Source organism: Cervus elaphus, chromosome 20 (genome assembly GCF_910594005.1).
Source record: "Cervus elaphus chromosome 20, mCerEla1.1, whole genome shotgun sequence".
Classification (NCBI taxonomy): domain Eukaryota; kingdom Metazoa; phylum Chordata; class Mammalia; order Artiodactyla; family Cervidae; genus Cervus; species Cervus elaphus.
In genome coordinates, this window is record NC_057834.1 from 91,722,552 (window position 1) to 91,736,364 (window position 13,813).

Consider the following 13,813-nt stretch of genomic DNA (forward strand, 5'->3'; position numbering starts at 1 on the left):
TAGCCCAGGTATAGAATCTTTCATAATGCCTTTTTGATGTCCATTTGGTGCTCTCAAAGAATTTACTATTCATAGTGTTACTTCTCAGGGCGTTTGGGCTTGATTAATTGAATTTTTCTACTTCACTATTCATTAACTTGATATCCAAATATTTTGAACATGCTTCCTCTAAAATATGACCTCACTGGATCTCCAAATTAACTTTCATTATTATAATCCTGTTCTCTTCATTTTTAATTTATTTCTAATGTATTGTTTTCTATCAAGTTCTTCTCTTGTCCATTTTGGTTATTGTAGATGATGATGTCCATTTGTAAATGAGCTTTTATTAGGTTTCAGGCTGGTCATTTGGAGCTTCATTTCTTTAGTGTTCTTGTATATGTAACTGATTGCTATCTTTGATCATTTGCTATTAGTTTTCCATGTTCACTAATTGTGTGAAAAAGAAGTGAAGAAAGGCCCAGAGAGCAGAGGATAATAGAGTCAAAGTCCTCATTAAAGTGAAATGGGCTCAGTATTAGGGATTCTATTTTCATTCTCATAGTGGAGATTTTCTTTTCTCAGAATATGAAGAAGATTTTGAAGCAGATGAGGAGAAACAAGATGGGAAAGCTAATGAAGAAGGACAGGCTGATGATCAAATGAATGAAACGTCAAAGTCACCCTCAGATGATGAAAAAGATCATTTAGACCCTGAAAGGGAAAGTGAAACTTCTTTGTGGAAGGCACCAGATGCTGATGACAATGTGAAAGATGAGGGTGATGGATGCTCAGAGAGTGAACTGGAAGATGACAAACAAGGCAAGTTGTTTAGCTTACCATGTGACATAGGCTGTTTAGCAGGTGTACTCGCTACTTTCCCTGATGTTTAATGAGACAATCCTCTTTTATGACTGTTTAGAACGTGGTACCCTTTCCAGAAGATGCTGGTCAACCCATGTCCATAGATACCCATTGTGGAATCCTTTCTCTTTAATTTGCTGGAATTTTTCAGCAGGGTGTCAGGTAAAATTTGTAGTGACACACTGTTTACTTAGAAAGTTACCTCATTAAAAAATTTTTTTCAATGTTCTGTTATGTACGCACGTGTATAGACCATTTCTTTTGGCTTTGGAAAATGAAAAGTGGTTCCTATTCAATTAAAGGAAAGTTGAAAATTTCTCCCTTATTTATGCTCATTTTTTTTTTCTTTGAACATAAAATGCTGGTATATCAGTTTATGGAAAGATTGATAAAATTTCCCCTTTACAATATTCAAGCCTAAAATGACTCTGAATTTCATAGGAAAAATACATAATATTTCAGGTAGATAAAAAACCCTCATCATTTATGGCTTATCTTGGATTTTTAAGATCTTTTAAAACATGTTAAGTTACTAAGATAATATCCAAAGAAGGAACCCATTTCTGGCTTTGTCCCTTGAAAATGTTTGGCCAAGGCTATGTGGGTCTTAGTAAATAAATGATATATCTTCTCTGGTACATTCTGAGCATTTTATCAGTGATAATAATAGCCTCTTATATTTAAGTGTGTGTATGTCTATGCAGTTTGCTTTAGACTAGAGAAATTAGGGCACATTTTGATGAGGTTTTGAGTTGCTGTCCATTTTCTCCATTTTTCACCTCTCAAATTTTTTCCTGTATAAAAATATCAAAAGTTTGAATTCAAGGAATATATTTGAATTATACAAAATAAGAGTAAATTAAGTAATGAAGTAATCACAAGAGCAAATAGTTTGTCACCTTGTCCTCTTCAAGAAAGAATTTAAGAAAACCTATCCTAAAATTTCATGCAGACATACACAGGGCAATAAAGTAAAGAACAGAAGTTATTTAGAGTAAAAGAGAAGATAATTTTGCTGGGAGCTGCGTAGGGGATCATGACTACCCTTGAGTTAAAACTTTAATCCTAAACTTTCTGATAGTCAAAGCCAAGAGTGAAGCAATGTGAAAAAACACAATGTGGAAACACGTGAAAAACACAATGTGAAAAACTAGAATGACTTTAACTCTCAGTACATTTGAAAAGATTTGCTGCCATTTAAATTACAGTTGAAAGAGCTACTGTATATTAATAGTCAGGCATTGAAAATTTTTAGTAAAGTCTTAAATTAGGCCTTTTAAATTTCTTAATACTTAACATTTTATATTTCTAGGCATGCCTAATATGTGTTTCTTTTCTCATCTTCAGTGTAAATGTTGAATTTAATTTATATTCCTATATGATATAGAAAAAGTTAAAAGAATTCTATGGAAAAGTGATGTCATCTGAATCCTATTTTAAAGAAACTATACTTGAACCTGGAAAAAGATTGAAAATGTGTTTGTGTATAAATATACTCTAGTCAAAACAAAGAGGAACTCAATTTTTTATCTCTTCAATGATTGTGGGGAATTGTCATCTATTGATTTTATAAAGAGTCAGTACATTATTTCAATATATGGTCATCTGAGGATTATTTTTGTATTGTGTAATCAACTTCCTTCTTGGGATCAAATGAATTTCTTCCAAGATAGGATAATTTTTTTATGTTCAAGCAGACAAAGATATATGTAGTACTTGAATTCTACTTGGAGGGAAAGCTTTAATCATTTAGACCTATAATTACTGAATAGCTGACAATGATGGGTAAGCTTTAACGTTGAATACTGTTTGCATCTAAATAACTGGAATCCCAAGTTTAGGAAAGTATCCTATAGGTATTGCTTATAAGACTCTATTTTGTACCAAGCTTTGTATTAAATATTTTACATGAATTATCTGATTTACCTCAAACAACTCTTAAAAAAGCAGGTACTTTTTGCCTCCATTTTACAAGTAAAGAAACTTGGAAATAATAAGATTAAGTAACTCACACAGCTGGAAAGTGGTGGAGCCAAGATGCAGAATTCAGAGCCTGGATTTTGGAGAAAAACAATGTAGCATTTCTCCAAATCAGTCAACATCTACTTATCTAAAATTAATGCAAATCCCTCTAATAAAAGGATTTTGTTTCCTTAAGAATGTATATTTTAGAGGCATTTATCTTGAGCTCTTCATCTTATTCTATTTTTTAACCTCTGTTTTGGGGTTTTGTTTTGCTTTTAAACAGAAGAAAATAAAATGGAAAAATTTTAATTTTACCTAAATTTACCTTTCTCTTCCACTGATCCACTCCCCGGCCTGTTGCTCATTTCCAGTTCATTGCTCTCCTCTTCCATGAGACTCTCCTACTTCCACAGCCTTCACTGAGTTCTTTATTTTATGAAACTCTATCATGGCATAATTCATTTTCCACTTACAGTTTCATGTGTGTTAAATTTTGCCTCTCAAATTAATCACCCAAGTTAATAATGCAGAGATTAATTATACTACAAAAGCTAGTACTGTGTTATTTTTGTTATTTCTCACAGAGGCAATTTCCTAAAGGATATTTTGTGAATATTAAGAATTACTTGATTAACACCAAGAGTCCTAAAATACTTCTGTCAGTGCCATGCTATCTAGTTACATTTACACTGTGTGATTATTATTGGAATTTTTTTTCAAAACATTGTATAGAGTTAGCTGCGTAAGGTAGGTATAGAATACATAATATTTTAAATAGTTATGTAATGAAAGCTATCAGAACATATAGAATCTAGTCCACAATGTTGGGACATTCAAAAGCCCCAAATTAAACTGGTTAACTATTTTTCTTTCAGTAATGACATTTTTGAACAATCCTTTTTAATAGCTCCTTTGCATTCTTGATATTTACATTTAAACTTTGCCATTATTCTGAAGTAAAAATCTCAGTGCTTATTACCATTTCTTTCTTCCACCTCCAGGCACTTTTATTTTCCATCCCATTATTTTGATACCCTGACCCTGTGTTATTCAAAAACATGCTTTTTAGCATGCAGAGTATCAGAATTAGAGATTTCATCCGGCAAACAAGAAATGTGTATTAAAAATGATAATGACATAATAGATTCCTTGGTACACTCTATTGAAAAGCCAGACAGCATTTCATCTTCAAAAGTCTAAGAGGCATATTGTGACCACTGCATCCCAGACACTGGTACATCCTTTTTATTGACATGATTAAGAATCTTGCTGTTAGTGTTTGGATGTGTTTCATTTGAACCTGCCTGCACCTGTTCCCAGAGGGCAAACAATTGCCCAGGCTGTCACTCCTGTGACAAGTCGGCCCCATTGAAACTGCCAGCGAACAATTGCATCGGCCTGCCTTGATGAATACCCTGCGCTGAGCAGCTCACAAGTGATGGAGTGCGAGGGACTGAGCACCCACTAAGAGAAGACCCTACTTTGAGAATGATGTGTGAGACTTCCCTTCGTTTAAAAAGAATGACAGCTTCCTTTTCTCTGCATTTGTGTTGACAACCCGGGAGCTAATTCACCACTTGAAAATATATTGTCATAGATAAATGTTATAAGGTTGAGGGGGAAAGTGTCATGTTGCAGAGAACAGACTTTTGTGGACAGTTTGGATGATAGTACCTATGAGTAAGAGGTAAAGACTAAGTAGCTCCTTATGAGAAAGAGAACAGGGGGGACTCGGAGGGAGAGAAAGAGAGAGAGAGGTGGAATCTGTTCCCATAATACAAAGAAAGAAACAAGAATTAAAGCAATTTTTTTCTATTAAGAAAGATAATATTTTACTTGTGCTATTTTCACTCTATTGAAGCAGTCGGCCTTAACTACTTTAAAAATCTCAGTGTCACAAAAATATTCTCTTTACTTGACGTACTTCAGATATCTCACTCTTCCTTTCTGGGTCTGACTATGGGCTTGAAGAGATGCATATGAGGGAATGATGCTCCTTCTATGTTGAAATTGTATATGCTCTGAACCACACTCTGTGGACTTCAGTAATCCTTAGACTGGAGAGGGTTAGGGGAAGATTATATGTAGCTTTTGAAATCTGCATTTTCAGTCACATTTTAATTTTTCTTAACTGTAAGAATTCCTCATTTTATCTTCACTTTTGGATCACTGAAGTAGGAAGTCATGGCTTTCAGATGGATACTTAAATGCAGCATCTCTTTTAGTTCCATAAATTACTTATCTATGAGGTGTTTCTCCACAGTTTTCAATCTGCCTTGTACATGGCAATGGCATTATTGAGACACTCAATAAAATCTTGTGAAATGCATGGCTGGTGGACTACATTAATGGATAAATTGAAAAAGACTTAAGCAGCACAATGTGACACATGATTTGATTATATTCTCAGTATTTTAAGTATTCATATTAATGTTTAGAAAACCCAATTAAAGATAAATATGGAGGAACTTTTAAGCTTGCTTCTTCTCCTCCTGCTACATCTGAATTTACTTTAGATATTTATCCTTACAAAGTAATGTATATATTTATCTTACTGATGAATTGATAATGAACTCATTTCATTATCAAGGGAGGATATAAGTTCTCCCTTACACCAAGTACAAACATTTCATTGAAAATGTGAAAGTGTTAGTTGCTCAATTATGTCCAACTCTTTGCAACCACATGGACTGTAGCCCACCAGGCTCCTCTGTCCATGGAATTCTCTAGGCGAGAATACTGGAGTGGGTAGCCATTCCCTTCTTCAGGGGATCTTCCAGACTCAGGGATTGAACTCGGGTGGAAACACCTCATTACAGAAGCAGTATTTTACAAAAATTGTTTCTTTATAGCTAATGGACAGTGGGTATTATTTAACTTCTGTAGTTTTTACATTCTAGATCAAGAAAAAGAAGATAAGTGTTCCTTGGGATTAAATGAGTTGCTTGTAAAGTGCTTACCTCATTGCTTGGTGTAGAGTAGGTGCATAATCACGATCAGGTTTTGTCTTATTTTCCTCATTAAATGGTGACTGTGACTACTATTCCTAATATAATATACAGGGTGAAATCACAAGAAAGAAATTTATTAGAATGTACTTATCATGCCTTAGGAAACATCACTACGAACAAAGCTAGTGGAGGTGATGGAATTCCAGTTGAGCTATTTCAAATCCTAAAAGGTGATGCTGTGAAAGTGCTGCACTCAATATGCCAGCAAATTTGGAAAACTCAGCAGTGGCCATGGGACTGGAAAAGGTCAGTTTCCATTCCAATCCCTAAGAAAGGCAATCCCAAAGAATGCTCAAACTATCGCACAGTTGCACTCATCTCACACGCTAGTAAAGTAATGCTCAAATTCTCCAAGCCAGGCTTCAGCAAAATGTGAACCGTGAACTTCCAGATGTTCAAGCTGGTTTTAGAAAAGGCAGAGGAACCAGAGATCAAATTGCCAACATTTGCTGGATCATCAAAAGAGCAAGAGAGTTCCAGAAAAATATCTACTTCTTCTTTATTGACTATGCCAAAGCCTTTGGCTGTGTAAATCACAATAAACTGTGGAAAATTCTGAAGGAGGTGGGAATACCAGACCACGTGACCTGCCTCTTGAGAAACATGTATGCAGGTCAGAAAGCAACAGTTAGAACTGGACATGGAACAATAGACTGGTTCCAAATAGGAAAAGGACTATGTCAAGGTTGTATATTGTCACCTGCTTATTTAACTTCTATGCAGAGTACATCATGAGAAACGCTGGGCTGGAGGAAGCACAAGCTGGAATCAAGATTGCCGGGAGAAATATCAATAACTTCAGATATGCAGATGACACCACCCTTAGGCAGAAAGTGAAGAAGAACTAAAGAGCCTCCTGATGAATGTGAAAGAGGAGAGAGAATAAGTTGGCTTAAAGCTTAACATTCTGAAAACTAAGATCATGGCATCTGGTCCCATCACTTCATGGCAAATAGATGTGGAAACAGTGGAAACAGTGTCAGACTTTTGGGGGGCTCCAAAATCACTGCAGATAGTGATTACAACCATGAAATTAAAAGACACTTCCTCCTTGGAAGGAAAGTTATGACCAACCTAGACAGCATATTAAAAAGTAGAGACATTACTTTGCCAACAAAGGTCCATCTAATCAAGGCTATGGTTTTTCCAGTGGTCATGTATGGATGTAAGAGTTGGACTATAAACAAAGCTGAGCGCTGAAGAATTTATGCTTTTGAACTGTGGTGTTTGAGAAGACTCTTGAGAGTCCCTTGGACTGCAAGGAGATCCAACCAGTCCATCCTAAAGGAGATCAGTCCTGGGTATTCATTGGAAAGACTGATGCTGAAGCTGAAACTCCAATACTTTGGCCACCTGATGCAAAGAGCGGACTCATTCGAAAAGACCCTGATGCTGGGAAAGATTGAAGGCGGAGGAGAAGGGGACAACAGAGGATGAGATAGTTGGATGGCATCACCAATTCAATGGACATGGGTTTGGGTAAACTCTGGGAGTTGGTGATGGACAGGGAGGCCTGGCATGCTGCGGTTCATGGGTCGCAAAGAGTCAGACACGACTGAGCGACTGAACTGATTATCATGTATGATATTGGGGAAGAAGACTGAAAATCATAAAGAAATTATTATTTGATTTGGTGAGATTAATTTTATCATGTAATTTCTGTAATTATTTATTGAGAACAATAGGTAGAATTTGCAGCCAAGAAAACAGAGGCTCAGAGAAGTAGCATAACCAGTCTTAGGTCATGAGTAGCTTAGTCATGACTGGAACACCTAGCGTTGTCTTACAGAAACACATAGTGTTTTCTGTCACTCTCGTGTTGTGTGAAATGATGATGTAAAAGAAGACATTATTATCACTGAGTAGTTATGATCACATGAAGAGAAAAGATAGTGAAGGGATTTGGGGTCTGATTGAATGTGGAGAGAGAAAAGTCAGGGATCCTTCTTAGGAGGTAGAACTGTGGCACCAAACATGATGGCTTTGGCAGAGGACTTAGGGAATGGGTGCAGATCAGGTCCCTACCATGGAGAGCAAGGGTAAATTGTTAGCATCAGTACCTAAAGGAGCGTTGAAGAGACTAATGGAATTTTGGTAGGAGGCAGTGCATCCTCAGTTGCTCAGTTGTGTCTGACTCTTTGCAACCCCATGGACTGTAGCCCACCAGGCTCCTCTGTCCATGGAATTTTCCAGGCAAGAATACTGGAGTGGGTTGCCATTTCCTACTCCAGGTAGGAGACAGAGCTGTCTCCTAACATGCCTCCAAGACAGATTTTTTCCCTCCTGATGAAAAAAGTATACAATTTACATGTCTGCTCTCAAACTTCCTTTATATAAAAATTTTTACATAAAAACTTTATTTCTAAGAGAATAAATAAAATTAGTGTTGAAAAGCCCATTCTGTGGTCCTAAAGCATCTTGAGCTTTTTTGTAGGCAAAGCCTTGCCCCAGCATCTGTATGAAGATGAAAATAAGAAATGAGAGTGAAACAAGATTATGCAAGGAGGTTGGAGAGAAATTTGAAAACTGAAATGAGTTTATAAGGGAGGTCAGATAGCCTCGCTGTTCATTCTGCTGATCTTTCTTCTCTTAAGGACTGACTCAAAATTGAACCAGAGCTCGTTTCAGCCTTTGAAATAAAATAATCAATTAATAGACGCTGCTAAAGAAAGAGGAGCTCTCATTTTTTAAATTACGTGAACAACACTCAGAGCCAAAAGTGAGCATCTTCATGTCAACATTCAGATGGTAGATATGGATATTTTTGGATGTATAACAAGTATCAATATAACATTGTGTCCTAGCTAATTGTGCGGTTAATGAAAACCACTGATCAAACCACTAGCAAACAGGAGTTGTTTTTCTTTTTTTAAAAAAAAACAAATGTGAGACACTGAAGAGAGGGGGAGATCATAGTCCCTGAAGTTTCTCAACTGGTACAAATAAGATAGAGAACGTCTGTCCTTGATCGGTACATTCCCCACCGAGAAACAGCACATCTAGATCTTATACAACAGAGATAAAAAATGAGCTGCTGAAGTACGTGACTCCTTTGAGAAACAGTGGTCATCTGGTGCCTGCCAAGGTAGTTGAGTGATAAGAACAAATGGAATTGTACTTAAGGGGTTCTGTTGCTTAAAGGCTTTTTGGAGTTTGTTTTTTACTGCTGTGTAGCATCTCTGAAATCTTTGTGGAGACTCCGATATGTCTCAGTGACTATACTTAAAATGCTAAACCTTGTCATGGAGAGCCGTTGGGGCTGGAGGAAAGAGGATAAGAGTAAAGACAGGTATTTCTTCCCTTAAACTCTGCCTCAGCTGCTACAGCCGTCTGGGTAGCTGCCAAGCAGAAAAGAAATAAACAGAAAAAAAGAGTCCAGAGCACACAGAGAAGAGAAAAACAAGAAAGCTAAGCAGCTTGTAAGTGTGGGCTCTTTCATTTAGAAAAAAAAAAATGTATCCTGTAAAAAACAATTATAACATGGATCTATTTTGTTAAAAAAATCAAAGGCAAGTTTGTATTTTTCTGGCCCACAGCAGTGTATGCCGTGACATTTAGGCAGCACATCTTCCTTACAGAGTCAGTGTGTGTGTGTGACTGTCTTGGAGATACTTTAAAGTGTTTGCAGGTAGCAAATGCTAAACCAGTTTTGGCTGCGGTAAGTTTCTAGACTGAGTATCTGTAGCATCACATCAGCGTACATCAGGTAGACTCTCTTTTACCAATTCTGTGTGCCCATTTTCAGCTCTGCATCCTCTGTCTTTTTCAGAGGACAGCCCTGAGCTACTGGATTGGCTTCACCCTCAGGCACAAAGAGCTTGGAAGTGTCAAGGAGTTTATGTCCCCCCAGGGTGGCTCGTAGCCATGTCTAACTGGAGCAGAGTGTGAGAGCCCAGAGTCTGCCAGGGAGGAAAAATTCTAATATAATTTAGACTTCAGTGTTTTCCCTGAGTTTGGGCTGAGGCTGAGATGTTGCTTGAAATAGCTCCCTTGACTGACTTCTTCCCTTCCCTTCCCTGCTTCCCCCACACTGGAAGAACTTTTTCTGGAGCATATTCTTAATACATCACTTGCCTGTGCATCCTCATTTCAGCATCTGCTTCTGGGGAACCTGAAAGAAAACAACATTTCCTTCTATACACACACATGTGCGCGCACACACACACATGCATTATTTCAAGTATCTAGGTATTATGCAAATACAAAGATAACTGATGCTGGGAAAGATTGAGGGCAGGAGGAGAAGGGGGCGACAGAGGATGAAATGGTTGGATGGCATCACTGACTCGGTGGACATGAATCTGAGCAAACTCCAGGAGATGGTGAAGGATAGGGAAGCATGGAATGCTGCAGTCCATGGGGTCACAAAGAGTCGGATACACCTGAGTGACTGAACAACAACAATGATGGATATTTTTACCATACTCTGCTACCAGACTATACTAGTAAGGTGTGTGTTGCAATAGATAAAAATGTAAACTTTATGTACAGAGAATACTGTGGCTACCCAAGATAATAATGAAATAAGTGCTCCTGCTGAACAAGTAAAAGATTATTCCATTTCTTCTGTAACAAAACAGATAGTTTTTTCCAATGAGATGGCTTTCAAAAAATAAATCCTATTTGTTTTCAAATGTGACTTTCTATTAAAAACTTTTATAGACTCACAGATTACATAGATTTTTCTTTATCATGATAAGTATGTGGAATATATGGGAAAAGGGAATCAAATCTACTAAACTATATTTAAAATGTTAATAAGATTATGAACATAATTCCCACAATAATTATTAAATTTCCCCTTATGAAAATACAATGATATAATCATTTTTATTTTTCATAGATGGAAAAACTGTTTCATCAACCTCATCCAGAAGTCACCCATATTCTAGTTCTAGTGAAGATGAATCTGCACTGGGGGACCAGGAGACTCACGCTGAAAACAGTCCAAATGAAAGTGTCAGAAGTTCATTTTCTCAAGAGTTGAGTGAAAGTGATAAGCCAGGAAAAACCCACCTTCCAACTGAGGATTCTCCAGAAATTGAAGAACAAGAAATAATAGAAACAGATGTGGAGATCAAGCCTCTGCTGATAGAGGAAAATTTGGAGAATGTCCTTGAACAAGAAGCAGAGAAAAGAACTGGAGTGATTGCAGAGAGCTTGTTTGAGAAGTCCAGGGAACATGTTTCCAAGGAAGAAAAGGAAAAGAGTAAGAGTAAGCTTTGGGAAGAAAGCACTGCTAAGGTGAAGGATAAAAAGGCAGGTCCCCATAGGGTGGATAAAGGTGGTAAGTATGGCCTTTGAGTTGACCTGCCATTGTCCCTTGTGCATGGAACCTGATCTTGATCACTGCATTCTGCCAAAGCTTGGGAAATACTGTTGTGATAATGCCAGAAGGATTCAATTTTTTCCTATTTCTCTCTATGTCACATAACCATACATGTATGTTCAGCTTGCTGTTTTCCTTCTACTGCATTTTAAAAATTACTTGATAATTCTTATATAGCTTTTCTCCTATTTTCTGTAATTCCTTCCTATGGCAGTTCTATCTCAAAAATCAAATAAAATACAATACATGTCTGAAGGCAAGGGTATGCGTGGCTTCTTAGAGGTTATTTAATATTAGCAATGCTATTTGTTCTTTTCTAAATATGCAGTCATCTGTATATATAGCTAACACTGATAGATGCTTCCTATGTAATACTGCTAAGTACTTACATATAGAAACTTGCCTAATCCTCACAATAGTCCAATATCCCCATGAGTTAGGCTGTCTTGTCATTGTCTCTTTTTTTAACAGATGACAAAATTGTGGTTTGAAGAAGTTAAGTAAGATGTCAAGGATCATATAGACAATAAGAAACATTCCTAGGATGTGAATTTAGGGAGAGTGGCTCCAGTTTCTGAACATCTATTGCATCTGTGCAATAGGAATTTAGAGTTAAAAGAAAATTTAAAGATTTCATAGAAATCTGCAAACTTCACTTTGAGTTGTGTGAAGCTGAGTAACTTTCTGATCCAGGGGTTTCCTGGGTGTATAGGAAGTTCAATGTGACATTGAAAACCCTAAGACGTGTCCCAGGATGGTCAGGCCCTGATACCACAGGCAGTGGAATGTCTGATACTTTTTTCAACTCTAGGAGGACAGTTAAAGGACTGAGCTGTGTCCTGTGGATATTTGGCTCTCACATAGCACCCCGAGCCTTATATCTCTCCCATCTCTCCATCTGTCTTCTCTACCAACATGGTGGGCATTCTTTTTGACTCCAAGGTAAAATTTGTTGTCACATTTTAATATTACTAAAACCCATCTATGTTTTAAATCTTATGAATACATTTTTTAATGAATACTTTTAATAACTATAATCTTTTTTAGAAACTTAAAAGCTGTTATTAAACCACTGGGGCCCATATCCAGGAATTGAGGATGTCAAATGGTTATCTTTCCATTCAGCCATCATCATTAACCTTCTGCCGTGCACCATGGTCAATAAGAAATGTGTAAGAGAGGGTTTCATTTGCAAAGACCCTGATTCTGGGAGAGACTGAAGGCAGGAGGAGAACAGAGAGAACAGGAACGACAGAGGATGAGATGGATGGCATCACCGACTCAATGGACATGTGTTTGAGTAAACTCTGGGAGCTGGTGATGATAGGGAGGCCTGGCATGCTGCAGTCCATGGGGTTGCAAAAAGTCGGACATGACTGAGCGGCTGAACTGAACTGAACTGAAGAGAGGGTTTCATCCACAAAATGTTAAGAGGAAGGCTTGGCATATACATAACTGGACAAGGTCAGTAGTCATGTATAAAACCAGAGAAAGTACAAATGAAAGTTTCAAAGGAAGAGAAGGCCCATTTGATAAAGGACACCTAGAAAGTTTTCGTGAAGGACATATTTGAGGACTTAAAAGGTTAGATAAGATTTTGAAGGTGGGAAGGAGGAGGATAAAAGCATGCCGAATAGGGGGAAGTAGCAAGGGATATTAGCTTAGAATAAGTTAAACAAAAACTCTAGAATGAACAGTTTGACAAACTTCAGCCCACAGGCTGAATTTGCCCACCACTTTTCTTTTTGTATTGCCTGTGAGCTAAGGATTTTTTTTCATTTTTAAATGATTGGAAAAAAATCAAAAGAATATGTGATAACTTATGAAAATTATATTAAATTCATATTACAGTTCCCGAAAATAAATTTTCATTGAAAAGCGTCATGCTTATTTATTTACATATTCTCAGTTGCAGCTTTTGCTCTACAAGGACAGAGTTAAGTAGTTGCAGCAGAGACTTTATGGCCCACGAAGCCCTCAAGATTCACTGTCTGGCCCTTTACAGAAAAAGTTTGCCAACCTATGCCCTAGAATTATAACATTAAGACTCCCTACATTTTCAAAATGATTTTGTCATGTGTGAGTTAGGATTTCTATTAAAATACATTTGAAGCTCTTTAATCAAATAATTCAAATGTTTGATCTTGAATTTCATCATTCAATTCTGGTACACGGAATATAATCTAGAATATTTGTACAATTTAGCAAACTGCTGACCCAAAAGGTAGAATGTTAAAGTTCAGTAGCAACACTGACATTATTTCATTTATTTCCACATCAGAAAACTAGATTGTTTACTTGGATTTATGAAAGTGGACAGCTTTCTGTAAAATAATCTACACATAACATGGGCTCTAATTAGGTGATATATAGACTAATAGAAGCATTTAACTAGAATCACATCACTTGGAAAAAAGTGGGTTTTCCCTTTGGATTTGTGAAATTAAAAGTGTACAGGTTTATTGTTTTTCTCAACTATTATGGGAAATCTGTGTTCTTGACTTGATCACATCTATAATTTTAAAACATTTTGTTATCTTTTCATTCAAATGGGTTCAACACTAGATGGCAAGGTTTATGACTTTCTTATGATCTAATGTATGAAGAACTATGGCTGGAGGTTCGTGACATTTTATAGGAGGCAGTGATCAAGACCATCCCCAAG

At 36.9% G+C, this 13,813-nt stretch overlaps 1 protein-coding gene across 1 annotated transcript in view; it reads left to right on the top strand.

Moving 5' to 3' along the window:
- The window catches only part of ERICH3 (glutamate rich 3), a 117,846-nt gene that overhangs the window by 85,980 nt on the left and 18,053 nt on the right, over positions 1–13,813 (top strand). Inside the window, 2 exon segments of the mRNA XM_043878246.1 lie at positions 565–801; positions 10,663–11,106. Coding sequence (XP_043734181.1) covers positions 565–801; positions 10,663–11,106 — 681 coding nt within the window.